This window comes from Sphaeramia orbicularis, chromosome 9 (genome assembly GCF_902148855.1).
Source record: "Sphaeramia orbicularis chromosome 9, fSphaOr1.1, whole genome shotgun sequence".
In the NCBI taxonomy this organism is placed as follows: Eukaryota; Metazoa; Chordata; class Actinopteri; order Kurtiformes; family Apogonidae; genus Sphaeramia; species Sphaeramia orbicularis.
Window position 1 is genome coordinate 25610606 of NC_043965.1, and position 22099 is coordinate 25632704.

Here is a 22099-nt window from a genome sequence, read left to right on the forward strand (position 1 = left end):
CACCACAGTTCATTATGTAGGGCTCCACCCTGACGGTTTTATTAACTAAAACTTACAGTCTCCGAAAGCCTGCTACTGCTTGTTTCAGGTCAAAATTCAATAAAAGTCATCAACTAGGACAAAAGGATTTGTAGGTTTTCTGTGCTTAATAGTTGTCTGGTCATAATTATTTGAGGTACCTCCAAGAAATTTGCGGAATCATGATGTTCCCACTTGCATGTACAAAATCAGCTGAATGAAAATAACAGAAATGTCTTATTTCATCATAACTTCCACGTCATTTTCCACCACTTGAAATGAGACTATTTATCATATTATGCTTTGTTCATTTCAAGGCACTTAACCTCAATTAGTTCTTGTCCTTATTAGTATTCTTCATATATTTCATATCTGATACTATAGTAATGACATAAAACTAATATCCATCACACTGAATAATTCCACGATGTTGTGGATATGTACACAACATTCTTTGTATGTTATGAATCAATTTCTTGACCTTTAAAACATTCTCCCATGATCTGGATTCATGTGTTGATCATCAATTGTCACTGGATGTGATTAGTACAAGTATCAGATGGGGAATGAATGTCCGTCACATATGGTGGATTTAGAGAATCTCCAATATAGGTGTCTTTTTTTTTTTTTCTTAAACAACAGCTGCCTTAATTTTTGAGAAAATGTGCCCAACGGTGTAGAATCCCTGAAAGAAAAGAAATTCCAGATTCACATCCATATCTGGACCATCCTTGAGGACAACACTGTGTGTAAAAATGTACATGTTGTGCTGTTGATTTTGTGTCACAGGTTTGGAGATAAATGCACACATATAGACAGATGTGTCTAAATTTCATTAATGGTAGTTTAACTAAACTAAGATTTCTTTTTCATTACAGATGTATTGATAAGTGCAGGAATTTATGTAGGTACATCTGTCTTAGGGAACCCCCCTCTGTCAAGAATTGCTGTCCATTCTGCCCTTCCAGACCCTCTGCAGAGCTCATGAATATGGAGACGAGGCTGATCGATGGTGTGGGGAGTGCCGTGTGGAGAAAGACTATCAGAGCGAGCAGCAGATTTTGACATGTCTTTATACTGTAGATTCATGCTGTCACAGAGGGTAGAATGGGATACAGGTGTGAGGAGTAACATCATGGAGACAGAAATAAATACCAACTGTCTGAGTGTTGGTGAATGTGTGTGCCTGCTTGGATGAGCATCTGTAATTGCCGTCTGTTGAGACTGCTTTTAGTGCAGGGCTTAAAACAGTGAATCTAGTAGTGTGTGTGCTTACTGTCAGAGCAGAGACACAGATTGGTGGAGGCAGGTCTGGCACTGCGTGGTCCACAGCACTGCAGGGTTATGAATGATTTAATGGCAGAAGAGGTGAGCTCCGGTCCTCAAGCTCTCAAGATGCACATAGCCATTTATGACCTGACGAAGGGATTTATTTTCATGACGGCACTAACTGTTGTATCGATATCTTGAATAAATTGGATTTCTTTAAGTCGTTTTCACGGTGATGTGTCTTTATAAGCAGTCCTGCTGCATTTTACTGCAGTTTATCAAAAGAGAGATAGTTCACTCCTACATTGCACAGACCTTTTGCTGTACTGGTGCCGTCCGTGCACAAAGGCACCACAGACTTATGTAAGTTTAAAACACAGAAGAAGAGGAGGAGGATCTGCAGAGATGCTGTCTTGAGTAACATGTTACAGAAATACTTTTTATACATCAATATTTTTCACATTACAAAACCACTCATACAGCATGACTCTTACATGGTGGTTGTGGGAGAATAGTGTCTTCTTTCACTACGGTCAGTGGTAATACTGCTCTACTGCATTATGGCCAGGAGTGTTCATATTCATGGCTTAATTCATGTGAAAGGTCACATGTCACATGTGAGATCAATTCAGCCTCTCACTCCATTTGCTCAAAGATTATATCCTCTTACCAGAGATATGGAGGTTAAAGTATTTCTTCACCTCTTTTTTTCTCTTCTCTCTTAATTTCCATCACTCTATGATTTTCATTTCTCCTCGTCTCATCTAGTACAATTTCTCAGTGCTCTGGGCTTAAAAGGTCACAGAAACATTTAAATGTGCTGCTAAATGCAAATCTAAATCTAACAAACCCACAGAGAATCATTATCCCATGGCATCATTACCATTTGACTTCAATGGAGGGACTGGAAAATGTAAATTGACTTGTTACTTGTTCACAGGTCATGTCTCTGGGTATTGGTAGTTTCATTCCACGTAGGTCTCATGTGCTTTTCCACTGATGTGTCTGCATGTGTACAAATCCTAATTTTATGGGTTTGATCCTCTTCATGTTTGCAGAATTTTCTAAATTTATTAGAGTTGTAGGTGAATGTAATAATACAGGACAGGACTAGTATGAACTGGGATCTCCAGTGATTTAGAAATTATCCCTCCATCTCTGTGTTTTATGTGGTGCACTCACATGGGGCAGGTCAAGTCTGTTTTTACTCAGATTTACTGATATTGTTCACCAGGTCTAATGTCAAGGCTCACCACTCACAGATCACTACTGAAATACAGAGGAATGTTCCTTACTGTAGCCATCATGCATGTCATCCATCTGATCGCCTTTTTGGGATTTTGCTCTTCAAGAGGGTGAAAGTTTGATATTTCGGTGAATATTCATACTTAATTAAATTTCCATCCAAAACATTCATCTATCATCACTGGCCTTCTCAATCCTCTATCACAATATAGGCTGAAAACACGCATGTAGGAAACCAAAATGTTCCAAATTCCACCAAATCACAGAGATATCGATTTACATGGGACTAATATTATTACAGGTCCAATGTGTTTGCTGAAAAACGGTAGCTCAGATTCTCACAAGATTATGATACGATCATGATATGATGAAGTGTATGGACAGATATTGCACAGGCTACATATAGTACATCTGTTTGGCCACCAACAATATAAACCATAACAACATCAAATCTGAAATTACAAATAATACAATAAAAACAATAAATAATGCAAATACAATACATAATATTAGTGTAATCATTGCTGACAGAAACAGGAAACTGATTCTAAGCCTTCACTGCAAAAATCCAAATCTTCTCAAGTGTGATTTTCTTATTGCTAGTCAAAATATCTCATCACACTTAAAATAAGACATAATCACCTAAAGAGTAACTTGTAAGTGAGATATAAGAGCTTATTTGTAGACAATAGATCTTGAAAATCTTATTTCAAGAAATCTTACCAAGATAATTTTCACTAGTTCCATTGGCAGATTGTTTTTGCTTACTTCAAGATTTTTTTTTCTTTTTTGCTTAATTCAAGGGAAAAAAAATCTGCCAATGGAACAACTGAAAATTTATCTTGGTAAGATTTCTTGAAATAAGGTTTGCTAGGTTAAAACAAATGTCATCAAATCTGTTGGAGACTGTTTTTAACAACAGAATGAATGTGGAAATGACTCAAAATAAACATACAGGGACATAAGATATATCAGGATTTGATACACAGCTAATATTTGTTTTAGTTGGTACTTTTTTGTTCTTTTCTTTGGATTTTTGAGAAATATAAGAAAAGTATCACCAGACTATTATTAGGTTTATAGACGTATGCATTCAGGATTATTTTGCATTGTTCAGCAGAGTTTGATGGCCCTTGGTTTTACGTACATGCAGATGTGTGGGCTACTGCAACAAGGACACCTTTGTCAAGCGTATGCCTGTGAAAACACATGTTCCATATCACAAGCAGAAGGAAGAGTCTGAACACTGAACATGACAGAGCAGGCAATTCAACATGAGAGAGATGCACAAGTACATGTGCTGGGGAAGGTGTGTGTGTTTGGAGCAGATTGAGGAGGTCATAGGGCAGTGGGTGTTGAGCTTGGCTGTTTTGGCTGTTCATCTCTCTTTCATGCTCCATTTATTCAAAATGGAAGCATGTGCTGTCTAAGGTTGTAACTATTTTGAGACATTGCTTCTTTGGGTTTTTTTTTATGCTGATGTGGCCGTTTATATTTTTACATACATTCAGCAGTGTGTGTCCTTCCTAGTGAGAAAAGTGCAAACACTTGTACACACCAGAGTGTCCTTCATGGTACTACACTATAACAAAACTGTACACAAAAACAATTTCACACTTACACCTCATTATATGAAAATCACAGTTTCACATATTTTCATGTTGATCCTGTGTAGTAGCTTTGAGCTTGCTCACAATGGGATGCTGATGTTGTGGTGTTGTCATCAGCTGGCACGATAGGAGAAAAGTCTGCAATTTAGATGAACATTAAAACAATATTCACAGTCAGGAGAAATTAACACTAATTTATTTAAGAGTAACTGATGGTTAACTGGGGTTCCATCTGATTGGTACGATTGGATTTCTCTTTTTCATTGTGATTCAAGCAGCTGTGTGTCATGTGTTTATCTCACGATATGTTCAAAACATGATGTCGATGAAAACTGTTATCCAGGTACTTAAGTGAATGGGACTTTACTCATTTGTTACTTTCATTGAAGTGATTATGATGAATTCTTGATCTGTGTCTTAGTTTAATGTCTGAGAGAAGCTTGAGCTTTTATCAGCGTCCTTCCTTGTTTCACATGACAAAAATAAAGAAAAAACTGATTTGTCAGCGCTTCTTCCTTTGATCCAAAATATTTTCACTGAGTAGGCCACCTCTCATTGATGATAATTTGTTCTCTGTTTCTCTTCATTTTCTTCTCTTTTCCCACACTGTACCTCCCTGTAAAAACACGTTCCTTTAGCAGGGCTAACAGTGTATCACCTTTTCACTTTCTCCTTTTTTTCTCCCTCTTGACCCCTCTCATCATGTGCGGCTTCACTTACAATGTTCGCTCTCATCACATCCAACCCTCTCTGCTCTCTCTTCTCCTTTCCCTTTTGTACTGCTTCTTTCTATTTCCACACGGCTCTCCAGTCCACATACGCTCACATTTTTTTCCTCTCTTCTGCTTTTCTTTTGAGTCCTTGAAGCGACCCCAGCCTCTCCTTGCCTGCTTCTGTGTATGTTCTCAGCTTTGACAGCCCCCTTGAACCACTCTCACCCGTCAAATCCCAATACAAGTGCTCTCTTCCTGTTTCAGAGGACTTCGCTGAGGGTTAGGGACTTATCTGTGCTTGGTATGTGTCTCATTTTGAGGGGGAATACATGCTTTGTGTGGGCAGAAGTGTGTTTTTGTCAGGCTACAGGTGTGCAGTAGTAGGGAGCCCCTATTTTGTCAGTCTCATCTTAGAATAAGGCAAGGAGGAGACTTAACCCATTGAGACCCAAAAAGCCACTGTAGACCAAAATCATCTACCGATCTAAAATGTTTAGTAACTTCTGATCCCTTAAACCTATCAATACATGTAAATAATTGACATAAAATACAGTTTGTCATCTTTTCATGGTCATCAGATATGACCCATGTGGACATTCAGAGGCTCTGTAGTGAACGTGGAAACACAGTCATCTTCTATAACATTGATTCACCAGTAAAAAAAAAAAAAAAAATGGTGATAAATGACAGTGGATGGAGAAACTTGGTTTATGTTGAGTTGATATCTTTGCTGATAGTCACTTTTTCTTCAGTTTTCTCTATTTCTGACATAATAAACCTAAACTTTACTGTGACCTTTTATAAACATCTACATGATCAGTAAATCAAATATATCTGATTTTCACGTAAAAAAAAAAAAGCGAAATCCAGAGGTTAATATTATAATAAATGGTGATAAAACACTTAAGAAAGGTTAAATAGTGAAAAAATTCATTTTTGTAGTTGCCACACTGGGTTTTTATGAGTTAATGGAGGTGCAGATTTGTAAAACGGTTCAAACAGTTTTATATGTTTCTGTTATTGGCTCCAAAAGGCAAGAATTTCATCACTTTACAAGTTTTCAAGCATGTTAAAAAAGGATCAAATGAATTTAGCTGTTTTTTTCTAACACTGCGTCTAATTTTATATTCTCTGGCATGTATTCCCTAAAGGCTGTTGTCCTAACAAACTGTTCCTGTGAATGTTGGAGACTAGAAACAGTCATGGACACTACAGACATAAAAAAAATCACAAAAGTGTTCATATCTGTGTGACGCACATATTGCAGAAGATTTCATCCAGTCTGCCGTGAGGCTGTACTGATAGCACAAAATGGATGCTCTTCCGTTACACTGAAGTAAACTTCTTCAAAAGAGCACTGTCAGCCAATTAGTGTTTTGTCACATCATTTTTCAACATTAGGTTTATTAACCTACTTTAAGAGCCCATTCAGATTTACAGACTACACAATGCATCATCTCGAAACATCATAGAGCAGTTTATCCTTACTCCTCTGCTGGTGTTTAATCACAACTCATACTTAAAAACATTAGATTCTCTCTACTAAATAAATACTGGATGTTTAAGCTTTTCTTTGTCTACGGCATGTATGTTACATCCCTTTTTGTCAGATTGTTGTGCATACTTAGCTGTAGACATGCATTGTATAAGGATAAAATGCAATAAGTGCTAACTTTTTTCAATATTGCACTGACAATTGTAAACTCGATAAAGTATGAAATTTTTACTTTTCTCAGAAACTTATTTTATTTCCCTCCATCACAGCACCTTCATGCAGTCATAACACCAAAAACAATATCCTTCCACATTTACATCACCACAGATTCTCGCGATAGCACACCACATCACAGAGGAAGTTAACAACAATGTGTATATTACCTGCACAGGTCATAACAGTATAAACATAGACCCCAAATATTGAATAGCCAATGGCCACTGCAGAAAGATTTGCTTTAAAATCATTTTGTTATGAACAAACTGGATTTTTAGAAAACCCATGATAAATGTAAAAAGAAATTAAGTTTAATTTTTTGTTTCTTCTGAAAATTTCCACTACTCTTCCTTCTTCATCATGAGTCTTTTGTCATTTGTTAATTGCATGGATCTTCATATTATGGTGACGATGAAAATATAATTTTTCTGTCATTGCTACTGAGGTGTATACATGAGGCAGCCAAAATTCTACTTATGTTAGTACTGCAGAGGTTTGGCTGTAATGTGTGGACTGTGAAGACTTGTTTTTCACCTTCTTCTTCACCTCTTTTGATCTTCTTGTTTTTGCCGTATTGTGTCCTTTTATCGTCTCCTCTTTTATTTCTGACTTTGCTTGGTTCATCTGCTTTGGTTCATCTTCTGCATCGATGGGCCCACTCTGCCAAGATAAAGGTTTTCCTCTGGGATGTGCCCTCGTGTCCTCCTTCATCTTATTCTTTCCACACTGTGGTGGGTGCCAGTCATCAGTGCTTCCCACTAAGCAGGCAGAGAGAGGGAATAGACCCGAGGATGCAAGAAGGAAATATCAGAAGGGAGAAATGGAAGACAAGAATTGAAAAGAGGGTATGATCATGTCAGCGTCGGCGGGGACGTGAGGAAAGCTCCATGAAAGCGGCTTGACCGTCCAGCACTGAGCCCCTCACTGCTGATAAGGACGATGAAAGGAATAATGAGGACAGTGGGGGTGCCAATGGGGTGCTATTTTTAGATGCATTTAACTTCCCCGCTGTGTTTGACTGTGTGTATGAAATATATGAGCGAGTCTTATTACATTGGCCTCTTTGTGCATGTGCAGTCATATGTGCAGGCATGTGCAAAGACGCATTAATACAAGGGTGTATGTAAAGGTAGGTCCAAGGGTGTGTGAGTGTGTGTATCTGAACTCCTGTCCTAGTGTGCACATGGGTGTAGGTTTAAGCCACGTGCCGTTAGTGCTGACTACAGAATCAGAGAAGAGCTGCAGTGGGGAACTCAACGTGCCCTCTTCATGAACGCACAGAAAATGGCTTTTCAATGGCTGTGTGTGCTCTTCTGTATGACAGTCGCTGTGAAAACCAGTGTGAATTTTTAACCAGTGAAGTGAGGACCTGATGGATGAAGTGTATGAAGAGTGGCCTGTCCTCTCCTTCAGATGGACCTTCAAAGGCCTAGGGTTTCTGCTTAGTTTTAGGGCTAAGTTTACAATTAGCTGTTCATTTTTGATAATTAATGTGAGGATAGGGGTCCAATGAATGCATATGTCAACAGCTGTCCTCACAATACTGTTATGCACAAAGGTCTATATGTGTGTTCAGCAGCTTCTTTATGAACACCAAATACCAGGGTCCCATGACACAAATTATTACTTTTGAAGATTTAAAGATGTTATGGTTAGGTTAACATTAGGGCAAGAAATTAATGTACGTGTATGTTGTGTCCCGTAAACACACAGAAACACAACACGTGTATGTGTGTTAGTGATGTTAATGCAGTAGTGTTTTTCCATACTGCAGAGCTGAGAGTGAACAGCAACAGGGGAGACGTGGATACCACTTGTAAATGCTGCAGTTGTAATAGTGCGCTATATTTGGTTTTGGCCTGAAAATGAGCACTTTGTTACCAAACCAGTAGCAGTAATAGTGTTATCATTTATCACTAAGCTGCAGAGGTTAATGATGTGTTTCCATGTCTGGAGGTGCATTAATTAATACGTTGATTAAATCTTCTCTCACACATACTTCGGGTATGATGATGAAATATCTATAAAATTCATGTATTATGTACCATCGAGTTTTACACCATATTTGGGCTTATGTACATGGATACACATGAACGTTTACCATCGGCAGAGGTTCACTAATCCCACTGAAACCACGTCGGGCACCTCCCTGAGGGCTGAGTCAGCAACTGAAGGAGGGAAAAATGATAGTCAAAGAGAGGAAATGGTGGGTAAGGGAGCGCTTTTACTTGCGTTTTGCAGTAACTGAATGAGGTTTGCCTGGATGCTCAAATAGCCCAGAACAATAGGCCAGTCACAATTATTATACATGATTACCATATTAATATTTCTTCAGATAATGCTGATTATTTTACGTAATTGTGATACAATAAATATCACCACTTGCATTAAAAACAAAGGGGAGAATCTAGCATTATATTAGATTACCATATTTTGTCATGTTTCCACATTGTTTTCAATTGCACCTCATTTTCCCTCCACTACAAGTTCAATGGAAATCTAGTGATAGTCATTTATTTTGATTTTGCAGCATTGTCCAATATTTCAGTAAAGGGCTGTATATATTTGACACGTTAATTTTTATTAACAAAAGCATTCAAGAATACAATTAATTTGAGGAATTCCAAAGTTCGGTGCTAATAAATAAAGCTGCAAAGTTTAACAGAAATAAACATAGTATCATTAATCACAGTTATTTGTATGGCAATTTATCAACTCAGATTTAAGTATCCAACATCTGATATAATCTAACACCTGATATAGTCTTTTTGACTAAACAGTTATCTTAAGTACAGCGATATAAATAGTATAAATAAACCAGAATGATCTTGTTTTGGTAAAAGTATAATACTGCTGTCTGGTTTCAATGTGAGCAGACAGCAACAGGGCTGATGGTGCAATAAGTTGGTAGGTCTTACATTAGAGGAATTCTGAAAATGTCATTTTCTCACTCATCACAGTTCCTGTAGCTTACTCTTCAGGCTTTTGGGGATCTTAATCTTTGCAAAGGTTGGAAAGACAAATCCATTTTTTTGTGGGGTTTGACAGACTTAATGCTTTGTCTCTCACCCTCACAGCTCACTGGCTGCTGTTTTTGTCCCTCTCCCTCCTGAGAATATTACCCTTCAGATTCAATTTCCCCACTGTGAATTTAATCAAGGATGCTTGCAATAAAGATTCATCTTAAGAGCTATGCAGCAGCCATCAATGGGATTTTATTGCCTATCCATGTTATGGCACAGTAGTGTGTACAGTCTCAGGACTGCCTGAGGATTCCTTAGGTGGTGTTTGTACCATGGGTCTGTGGCTGGTCTTCTCACACAGTACATTTATTATTATGTGCCCTTAGAGTATGCTTGAAAACCTCTGAAATTCACAAACTATGAAATTCTGAAACCCTGGATTCAAGGCTTACTAATACACATATGTATATGCGCTACATACTGTGACCTTTCATAAGAATGTGTGTACAAACGATTAAATACAGGTGTGAGTAAGAGAAACAGTGACTTACTACTGCAAAGGGGTTTAATGAGCACTACATGCAGCGGTGATAGAGGGGGCATCTGTCTTTTTGTCCCAGGAGAGGTGAGAGTACAGCTCTGATGGATGACCGCCTCAACCTCCAGCTTTATTCTGGCAAATGCTGAGCAGACATACACACACACTTTATATGTACATACATGAACAAGAGATATGTTCCAGAACATGTTCATTGTCCTGCGTGTGGATTTTAAAAATAGCAGTGTTTGTGTGTGATGAGCTCCCACAATAGCGCATTGTGCTCTAAGGTCGTATGTATTTCAGATGAGTGGATTACAAAGACACAAAAGAAGTTGTACTTATGTGACATGGTGCTGGGATCAGTACTTGCATTTCTCTTATAACAAGTAACTACAAACATTTAATATGTAATAATTGCTTGTGTACTTGTGTTTATGTGAAGTTTGTGTTTGAGTTACTGTTTGTTTACATCAGCTAATGCTATTTCTAAGCTAATGATATGTAACGTTGCTGTAGAGGAGCAGAATAAAGGCAAGCAGAGGGATTTTCCAGGACAAACAGCCAAGTCAGTGTTCAGGCTGTTAATTGTTGTGGGAAACTCAGAAATGGAATTAGCTAACATTAACAAACAACCAGCTCCCTGCACAAAACAGACTCCAGCACAAACATGAGTAAATCTTACTTACACTTAATCTTTAAGGGTAAGGACAATTTTCTCCACCCGTGTGCACTGTAGCTATATTCAGTCTCCTTTTCAGAATCTTTTGTAATGTGCATATGTTTTACAGGCTTAATGTTAAGCACAGACATGTCATGTTGTGCTCAATTTCAGAAGCAGACATTAATCTCAGGCTTTACATGACAAAATGTGACTAGACTACACTCTGCATGCTAATTATCCATGGACAGTAATGCATTCTGTCCATATTATGATAGCCCTGCCCTGGATTTAAAGACCTTGATGTACCACACACCGACGTCAGTGGCACAGCAGCTGTTGCTTTTGGTTTAGTCTTGGCATGGCTGTTTGGCTACACTTATTAAAGCATGTAGCGTTCATGGTACTCTCAGCTGGGGCGTTTGTTGGAGTGCTTGGTTGTACTGTTGAAGTGTTGACGTGAGTCTGGGTAATCCACCGGCTGCCCCACTATGCCTGTGCATGGCTCTGGGCTGGCCACATACAAAAGAGCAGACCTGAAAAGCAACATAATGAGGCACAGGCTGAAAGAAAAGGCATGTCTCTTTCCATTTCTCTGAGCGAAAAGAAAAGAGCAACATAAAAGAATAGAAGACAAGAAAGAAAGATGAAAATAAGCCTCTCAAATCCAGGTTTTTGGCTGCGCTGTCTCTTTGAGTTTATTTTTTTTTTCATGCATGTGTTTTATTATGGTAATGAAATGTTGGATAAAAATAGTCTGGAATGGAAGAGTAACCGTTTTCAATGGAAAGAGGGAAAAATAGGAGGGTGGGACAGGCGGTGCGTCTAAATGTCATTGATAAAATACATAAAGAAAACTTAAACTCGCTTCCCTCCATGTCTTGCCATCGTTTTTTGTGTCTCCTCTTTCTTTCCATTTCTTCTTTCTTTGACAAAGCTTTGGCCCAAACGTCACATGTCCTGTGGGTTCACGCTGATGGAGCAGATGTAAATATTGCTTGCTCAGTGTCACAGTTGAACTTCAAAGTGTTGCAACTACAGTAGACCCTGTACATCACTGAAATTTCACTGTAGTTGTCTTGAATCACATAATCCTTTGTTGACTTGTTAGTTTGTTCTCATAAATCTGTGTTTAATCGTTCCCTTAATGTTTCCCTCTAAAGAAGATGGAGATCAAATAAAAAAAAAAAACACTTCAGAAGAACAATAACATGAGATGGCTCTACATTACTCACTCTAACAGGCTTTGGAGCAGGAACACAAAAGTTTACATAAGTTTGGTGTCAATAGGTACTTGTACCTACACTCTCAAAAAGGTCTTTTGTTAAAGCACACTACCTTCACATGCTATTCTGATACAGTATTTTTTGAGGAAGACAGAAAAGACACATACTGAGTTGGAAATCAGAGGTGGTTATGCTGTATTTTCTCTCTATTTTAGAAACCACTGAAGTAGTTTGTCCTCTGTGGGCTGTGGTGTTAGTCACACTTACTGTAATGATCTCTGACGTGTGCAGAGTCAGAGTAGAGGGTGGGACTCAGACATTTAGATTACGTGGATAAAATAAGGACCCCATCATCTGTAATGTCAAATTATTATGTATCATAATGTTACGTTTGGTGTTAGAATAGACTTTATTTGCCATTTGCACAGATACATAGCAGTATAGGTACATTGGAATTCTTTCCCAGAGAAAGAGTTAGAAAAAGGTAAAGATATGACAAAAAAGACAGATACAAACCATAAACACAGCTAAAACATATAAAAAAACAGTTATTGCACATAAAAGCACAAATACTCATTTGTAAAAAAGAGTATTATAAAAAGAATGATAATAATAAGAGTACTGAGAGGTAACAACAAGTTATTGCACGTTTGAATTAAAAGTACTGGGACATAGAGCAGGTTAATTGTAGTACTATATTTAAGGTTCTACCTAATGGGTCTTCTTTGCTCTCATGTGTTTCATGTGACCTTTTGGATGTTAATTTGACTCATTTTGTTGCTAATTGTTTGGTAGTTGTTTCCCATAAATCTCAATATGAAAGAAATTGGCAAATCTGAACTAGGTGTACACTGTGTCAGCTTGAGCAAAGGCCAGTCCCCATTATTGGAAGTCTGAGGTTTAAAAGAAATTTAAGGAGGTGTGATATTGTCTGCACTGCTGTTTCACTTCATAAATTAGTGTAAAAGGATTTATTTACTGAAAGAAAACAGCAGTTGAAAATGAAGAAGGAGGTCATAACTAAAGCAGATTGACTGAATCGTCAGTTGGAGGTTATTTGGTTCATAGCACTTTTAGATTCCTCTGACAGACTTTCACTGTGTGAGACTTTTTTACTGTTGTAGTTTTTATTTCATCAGAGTTAAACTGTGTGCACCTCCTACTGTCCATATTGAAAATGACCAGTAAGAGTAAACACTGGAGGAATAGGATGACTATGCACATGTTTGTACACAGGTGTGTATCTGTCAGACACCGGTGCCCAGATGGAGTTTTAGACGGAGAGTAAAAGGGAAAAAAAGAGGGTAGAGGTGATAGGTGGAGGTGACTGCACCATCTTTCCCTTTCATCCCACCTGGCAGTTCCACCTGTGTCCCTCTAGAAACACCTCTCCTCTGCTGATGAAGCTCAGGCTGGTCGCTGCCGGGCACAGACCTGGCAGCTCTTTGACATACATTATTTATCAGGTGGAGATCTGCAGAACTCTACTGCTCGTTCTCACTCTGCTGTCTCTTAACTCTCTCTCACTTTGGAAGTCTCCTCTTTACTCTCATTTACACCTGTGACACATAAAACCTCTTACTCAATTCAAGCAATAATGTCTTATTCATTTTTTGGGGAAGAGTTACATCAGCTTAAAAACACAGTAGTGATTTCTTGCGTTTACATTTAGATCATTTCTTTTGGTCTTTTTACACATGAGAAATAGTTACTGGTATATCATAAGGAACTGATGTCCAGACTGTTTCTAAATATGAGTTTTACTTTTGTTTTTGACATCTCATCAGTACATTCAGCTCATCACAATTAGACATATTTCTGAGGAATGTGAATTGATCCTAGTGAACTCTATCATGCACTCAGAATCCCAGTGAGTTTGACATCAATACAATCCTCTGATAACTCCCAATAGTTAGTTATTGAACAACCCTTCCCGTATCAGCAGCTGTATCACCTCTAAACATGTACATGTATCAGGAATATTTGTGAATGTTGTCAATATTTATTCCTTTCATATGTATTTGAGTAAGACAATATACTATTAAGAATATTTTCTGATATCACTGTTATTCATAAAAGATACCAAATTCAAGTTTAGTTCAATAACCTGACATTAAATTGAAATTTTCACTCATAACATTGAAAAGTACTTGATTTGTGGCCTCAGAATTTGATGGTATTTTTGCACATTTGAAATACTTCTGTGGTCAAGCAAGGGCTGTTGCATGTGTCACAAATAAAAGTACAGTTTACTAAAGATCTGTGAGACTAAGTATTAGAATGGCATCAGATCTTTGATAGTGGTAGTTGTTTGTTGGAGTTTTTACTTGTTTTTATGCAAAATGATTATTTACAAAATGTAAATGTAAAAAAACAAATTTGTGGAAACATGTCCTTATGTATTAAAGTATTAGCAAAGTACTGATTTTGCATCACAGCTGAATTACAGTAACTATAGTTGGATCACAAGGTGTGGCTATTAGTCCTTAAAGACCTAAAACTATTTTTGTGGCGGCTTCCAAATTATTTTTTCTGTACATTTAATCTCTCCTTAGTGATTTGTCTCAATTTATTAGAGTATTATCCCCTGCAAATCAGGTATTTTCCTATATTTACTTTTTCACCAAAAATATCATTAACTGAATGTAAAAATAAGTGTCTACAGCCACTCTCATTTATCAAACTACGTTAGTTTTACTGGTGAATCAATGTTGCAGAAGATTACGGTGTTTCCACATTTATTAGAGCCTCTGAACGTCCAAATGAGTCATATCTGATGACCATGAATAGCTGAGAAACTGCATTTTACCTCATTTATTTACATGTATTGATAGGATTAGTGGTTCCATATTTATTAAACATTGTAAATCAGTAGACGCTTTGGTTAGGTCTTTTAGGGTTAAATACAGAGACTAATCCCTTTTAAAAAAACAAAGAAAAAAAAAAACACATGCACTTCAAGTAATGCCTAACAGTAAAGTGAAGATTCAGGCAGATTGAGACTTACAGTAGCTGGTTATGTTCACATGTTGGTCATTGTATATGACGCCCAGTCTTATTTACATATAATATAATAGAAAAGGACAGTAACTTTTAATTAATTTAGACTCTCGTACACTTTTTACAGTCATGATGCTTGTGTGCAATGTCTGAGGTCTGCAAAATGATTACTCTTCTTTAATCACTCACATAGTTTATCACGTTAGGGGCATGTCCGTAGTGATTTGTTCAGTTAAGTTGTGTTGAAATAAGAACTGAAGACCAGATAAATCAGTTGTCTTAGGGGATTCTGAAGAGCTCTTTACTGTCCAGCGTCTCAGTGATGATGCTGTCTTGTTATAACTCCACTTGATTTTTTTTTTCTTTCTCAAGAGTTGAATAATTTAGTAGGGGTCCATTTAGTTTAGATACTGTGTCAGCCTTTCACAAAGAAGTAGCCAGGGATTGGCCTAGCTTGACTCATGGCATTAGAGCTTGATTACTTGATGTTTATCCTGCACTTGACGATAATGGAAAGTGTACGGTCATGAGAGAAGCTGATGCACTGCAGGACTAAAACAAACTGACTGATGAATAGGTGTTTTGAAAAAGGTGCCTGGTTCTTAAGCTGGTTGAAAGGTCCTGATACGGGACACATGGACGTAAAAGACCAGAGCAGATTGTTGTCTTTGACAGTAAAAGAGGAGCACACTTAACTGCTGCATTCTGTCAGTAGACACAGATAGTTGTTTACAGTTTATTTACAGGGCAATATCTGTTAAAGATAAAATAAACACACAGAAAAGCACAGAGTTTGAGTACAATCCTGATTTCCACATGTGTGTTCATTGTAGCTTGGAATAGGACAGAGATGGAACTTTGTAAAATGTCTTTATGGTTATTTCTGATGTGAATGAGGTTACTGCTGTCTCTGTGGTGTAATATTGTGTAGGCATTCATCCTCTGGCCTGTTTTTTTCATATTCTGAGACCTGATGTGGTCAGTGGTAACATGTAATTCAAACAGTCACCTCACCCTCACAGAGGATGTTGGGACTTCATTCATTCATTTTCTGAACCCGCTTTATCCTCACTGGGGTCACGGGGGTCGCTTGGAGCCTATCCCAGCTACTTATGGGTGAAGGCGGGGTACACCCTGGACATTTCGCCAGTTCATTACAGGGCTGACATATAGAGACAATCACTCTCACATTCACACCTATGGGCTATTTAGTTTTACCGATTAACCTATCAGTGCATGTCTTTGGATGGTGGGAGGAAGCCAGAGTGCCCGGAGAGAACATGCAAACTCCACACAGAAAGGTTCCACCCCCCCATTGACTGGTGTTGGAATCGAACCCAGGACCTTCTTGCTGTGAGGCACGAGTGCTAACCACTGCACCACCGTGTCGCCCTGATGTTGGGACTGTAACATTAATAATATTTCTTAATAGATATTAGGAATTTCTGTTTGTAGTCTTCATCTAATGTAAACTTTGCACTGTTTTGTTATGTCTGTCTGTATTTATGTGGGCATGGTTATAATCTTCTGATAGCTGGAAAATAACTATAGCAGCCTGAATTATTGAAGTATAGCTACATATAGATGCACCTGTCTCTTTTTTTTTCTTGTGTGATAAAAGATTCTATTGTCATTGTGAATATCTATGTCATTTTCAATGCCCCCAACAAGCAAAAAAAGTCCATTTTTGATCTGTATCTAATTCATTATCATTTGTCTGTCATTAAAAACATGATGTCTTGGCTGAGGACATATGAAAAATGTGTATTCATTTCACATTTTGTACAGCTTCATCCGTTTGAGGAAGATTTTGGATCCAATAATGTATTTTCCAGACTCTGTTCCATTTATTTGCTTTACCTGAGGTCCTCTCTGTCGACACACAACAGATTGAGCCTACGTATGACAAATGAGAAACCACGAAAGCTTGTAATGCCCTGTTTCATCAGGCCCCTTTTCCATGGATTACTTCCTAATCAGTCTTCTACTTCTCTCTCACTGTCTCTCTCTCACTCCTCTTTTTTTTAATATGAGACTTCCTGTGACTTGGGTTCATCTGTTTCAGACAGCTGTCCTCAGTTTTATCTGCAGCACTGCGTCTGCAGCTGGCACTGAAGGATAAGCTGAATGTGGAGAGGTAACAGCCTCTAGAGTGACTGCACTCCAAGGGCTGAGTATTTAAAAGCACATAAAGCAGCCAGAGAGAAAATGATGTGTCCTTTTACTTACTACTTTACTTGACTCATACTGGTTGTCTTATGCTTGTCTGGAATTTGATGTAAAGTATACCCAAATGCCAAGAGGCTGCTGGTTAGTTGTCCAGAGAGTACATGTGTTATCCCTTTATCCTTCTAATCTACAGCGTAACAGTTTGAGTTCCCTCTGTGTGTCTGCTCGCTGCCCTGAGGCTCCCAGAGGCACCACAGTAAATGGCCTGTTACTCTTATCAGCACCTTTCACCCCCCCCTCTTCCTCACTCTTTCCCCCTCCTTTTCCTCCCCCTCCTCTCCTTCACCCCTCTCTGTCATCACTGGCCGTCTGCTACTTAATCCAATTATTCTTTTAAGCTGATACGCTCTGTAACTCACCACAAACTATGGATGACGCCTCTGTGCATCACGTACACAAACACACACATGCACACACATATGTATATGAATATGAATTTTTTCATCACACACATACACAAACAGTGATACTAAATGTTGATACTACAATGTTTTGTCACAACTGAATGTCATAAAAAGTCCAAACTAGTGCTCAAAAAATTAATCAGGTGAATAGAGTGAATTCTGGCTGTGCATTTTTAGTCCTCTCTTCTGCTTGTTTTGTCTATTTTTGTGCATCCTAAAAGAGGCTTTGGCCTCTGCTGTCAACCTTTGATTCACTGTACCCTTGAGGTGACTCTGTTTCTATGTGTCGTCCTTCCCAGCTATGTGTTTACCCGCTAATGCATCTGTCTTCACAGACACATCACTTGACATGGAAGGTCCCGATCCTGTGTCCTTGAGTGGTTCAAATGACATCACAAATTTAGCATAAACAGAAAAATCCTCAGAGATGAGGACGTTTTCACTATTATTCATTAGGGATGAGCAATATACAAAAAAAATCATATTATAGTAATTACACTGACAGATTTGTGATTTTGATTAAAGTCATAATCATAACAGCAAAGTTTGCTTTTCTTTTTCACTGACAGAACCTGTGGTTTTTGCTGAGGTTTTCCTATCTGGCTTACTATTATGATTGGGCCTATGACTATAAATTCACTTTAGGGTAACAGGTAAGGTAACGGGTAAGATTGGTTGTTAACTGTACTTCACATTGCAGAAGATTTACCACATAGGGTCTCTGGATTGAATCATTCCATCTCCCCTTTCTCTACCTTGAGTCCATCTTTTGTGCAGTTTCCGTTTTATCTTTTAATAGAAAGTGGAGAGAAAACCACTTAAATTCATGACTGGTTCACTATTGTGACCTGGTTAAGGCGAGGCAGGTAGTTGGTCACCACATGTTCACCTATTTCCAACTGTCTTTTATAGGTGTTTGCTTGTACATGTACTCATTTACACTTTATATTTCTGTTTTTTTCCACACTCCAAACAGCCAGTCTCAACAGTTGAGTGTGCTAAACGGTCTTCTTGTGTAAAAGAAATGGATATTTTGCAGTCTCAAGGTATGACACCCTGCATCACTGCATCTTAAAAACTCAACATAAGTACCATAAAATTGCTAGCGTAAAGTAAACAGTAAATGTGCAGTAGCAGCCATGACAGGGTAATTAATCCCTGGATTCTGCGATTTCACCCCGGTGCAAATCTTGACAAGTATTTCTACCGCAAAGGGGGACCGAGCGTCACAAAAGAAGCTGTGTTCGGTTGTTTTTGGTGCTGACACGACAACAGTCAAGAGTAACAGATGGGGTTTGTGGTGTGTGTATGTGTGTGTGTGTTTGTGTGCGAGTGCTCCAGGGTGACCGGGACTAGAGCTGGCTACAGTATGTGTTTGATCTGAATCTCTATCCCTATCTCTCTATCCCTCTGTCTGTCTGTCGGTCTGTCTGTCTGGAAGAAGAGTTTAGTCAGATTGTTTGTCTGCTTCACTGAGAGGGCAGACAGTCAGCGCTATCTGGTTAACGTCTGCAGTGACAGACATGTTGTTATGATTCACTGTTGTCTGAGTTGTTTCCTGCTGTTTGTCAAACCTTGTACAGTATGTCTACCCCTGACATTATAATGGAAATGAGTGTCTCTGCTAGAAAATAAAGTTGAATTAATTATTGTAACATGTTCATTCTTCTTTATCAATGGACAGATTTGGTTTCACTCTGTTTTCTGTCAAAGATCTTTATCTGTGGTTTGTTTCCTACTGCACTGCACATATGTGGTTGTATATGTCTGTATGTGCATTCTGGGTAAGTACAAAACTATGTGTCCTGATGCCACTTCTACAAACCAGAGTTTTCCCGACTCAATCGGATGTAGATCGCGGCTTTCTACAGCGACAACAGCCGATGCATCTCTGAGCCACAAACCATCCACACCAGAGCCTCCTCCATCATGTCCGACTGTCCATCTTTCACAAAAGTGTGTGTAATGCCCATATCTCCTGCCACATTGTGCTCCCACGCTCATACCACTCATCCTAACCTGACCTGTTTCCCATAGGGAGAGTTTTTCTGGGTGGGATGGGGTGGGGTGGGTCTTCTTCCTGCTCTCTTCTTCCTCTCCCTCCCTCTTCCGCCTTGTTTCTACCTGTGTCTCAATATGATGTTCACCTGTTCCTCTTTGAAGCTTTCCCATTTCTTTGCCATTGTTTTCTGTCCGCTCCTCTGCTGTTTTCTCCCCCTCCTCTCCTCTGCTTTACCCCCTCTACTCTCCTGTCTCTCCACCTCTGTGCTTCTCACTGTTGCGATTAACTGGGCTCTGTCTTTATGTCGTATGTTCTTTTAGGCCCACGCCGTGCATCGCTGGCTAATCGATCAGGACAGTAGTGTGAGCTCTGAGATGCCGGATGGCCAAGGAGTATGGCACTATGATGATGAAGTAAATATCTGCAACACGTATATCTGGCTTTTCCTATTTCTATATATCTCTGTATATGTTTATAAATATATATATATATCTATATATATTCTGTATTTATGACCATCTTGTATCTGTCACTTAAAGTTTGTGTCACTGTTGTTGTTCTGCTGTTGTTGTTGTTTTTATCTATCTTCTCTTGTTTTTGTTGTGTGTTGCTTATGGTATTGTAGTTCTGGTTCCTTTGACTTTCTAGTGTCACTGTTGTGCTGTGAGCTGATTCAGTCAGGTGTCGTGGGATCAGGCTGGAGCTTTTTCTTTGTTCCTGTCCTTGCTTGACGTATTGTACTAACTTGCTGATTTTAATTTTTTCATTTGGTTGTTTTTTCTTTTGAGTTTTTTTTTCACTTTAGTTTCATATTTCTATATAACATGAGTGTGTATCTGTATATTTATTAACATCAGTGTCTGTGATAGTATTGAAGTTAATGTTCTCAAGCAGCATATTACATGGCAAGAGTCCACGGGCAAAATATAGCTCTGATATAGTTTTTAGTACGTCTGCTCATCCTACCACGAAAACGCACAACACAGGTTCACAGTAGCGGTAATAGCCAACAGTCCAAGTATTTTTCCTGTGGGTTCTTCTGATTAAAAAAATATGCTTGTGTCATTTGTAACACTGTGTTTGTGTTTAGGATTAGTTCACAATGTGTTTGTAGATGTGTGCTTGTGTGAAAGCGAAACAGTGTGTAGTGAGGTGTGTGTGTGTCTTTATTCTTATCAGTATGTTTCTGTGCATGCTTTGTTTCAGTCTGTGCATGGCTTCAGACTGTGTATTAGTGTTAAATATGATTGAATGTTTGTGTTTGTGTCTGTGTTTGTGTAGTTTCCGTTGTGGTGTTTCTTCTGAGTGCTGTAGATGTTGTGGTCGTGCCGGTCTTGCTCTAGAACCTGTGATGTGTCAGTGTTGTGTATTGTGGCTGTTGTGTATTTCCCATGTCGGTGATGTGCCTCTGCCTGTGTTTTGTCTGGTTTTATCTGTTTAAAAAGTCTGGGATACATTTGCCAAAGGTTTCATTGCACCTATCTTATAGATGATCTTGAATCCCCTCTGCGGAGGAGAGATCATCTGAGTGCAATAAGGCTGCTGGGAAACTTGTTCCAGACGACTCTTGCCCCTGATGATTTCCCCTCAGATCCTAGCTCCCCTCTTGCTCTCATTTTACACTCCTAAAGCTACTCCTTCGATCTCCATATTGCTCCCATAATACTGGAGCATCATTTGGGTCTAAGTAAATCACAAATTAGTTTTGGGGGAGGGGGTTAAATTAATTAAATGGTCTTCATCTGACAAAGCAGATCATTTGACAGTGTGAAAAACAATCTAAAAAGATAAGGTGAGTACATTTTGTCACATAAAGGAAGCACCTAGATGGCAAGTGGATAAGTATGTAAACCACAATCAGGCACAGTTTACCTTGGCCACTGGCCTAACACATAACAATATGGAGTCTTTCCCTCGGTGATGCTCATGAATGTGCGTGCATTGTGGAAAATTGAATTTTCCCTTTTTTCTTTGGTATTTTCTCCTTCCTTTTGTGTGTGTGAGAGAAAGAAGATACTTTCATTAATGTGCCAGAACTATAAACTTAGTCTAAAGTTAACATCAAACTGTACATCCCAGTTAGCAAATAAAACTTTACTGACAACGCTGTATATATTGACTTCTGGGTGGCAGCAGATTCATACAAGCTGTGTGTCCCTGAGAACAGGAAGAATGGTGCAGTGATAGATTGTCCAGAAGCTCAGTCTCCTTGACTGGCCCTAAGCCAACACAGCAGTGGAAAACAACAGCAGCTTAAACCAAATCCCTGCAACAGGGTGTCTGCTTCCCAAATAACATTTACTACAGTATATTTCTTTGCCGCCCCAGTCAGGTGTCGTAAAGGAAAAGGATACTGTATAACAAAGTAGCCTTGATTTTAGTAGCTCCAGACATTGGTTTTACCAGTTATGATACTGTATATGCATATATTGTTGTAATAAAGTAAATGTTGAATTCTTGAAATGTGACAATGTCAATAATATCAGACAGGTTCAAGACGAGGACGGTTT

The 22099-nt window shown here is 38.6% G+C and overlaps 1 protein-coding gene across 10 annotated transcripts in view; it reads left to right on the forward strand.

The window, feature by feature from the left end:
• ank1a (ankyrin 1, erythrocytic a) overlaps nucleotides 1–22099 on the forward strand; it is a 90725-nt gene that overhangs the window by 17732 nt on the left and 50894 nt on the right. For 9 of the 10 annotated variants that reach the window (XM_030142814.1, XM_030142815.1, XM_030142817.1 and 6 more), the window contains exon 2: nucleotides 19910–20002. The exons of the other annotated variant lie outside the window; for it this stretch is intronic. In XM_030142814.1, the coding sequence (XP_029998674.1) occupies nucleotides 19910–20002 (93 nt within the window). The remainder of the gene's footprint in view (nucleotides 1–19909; nucleotides 20003–22099) is intronic. 10 annotated transcript variants of the gene reach the window in all.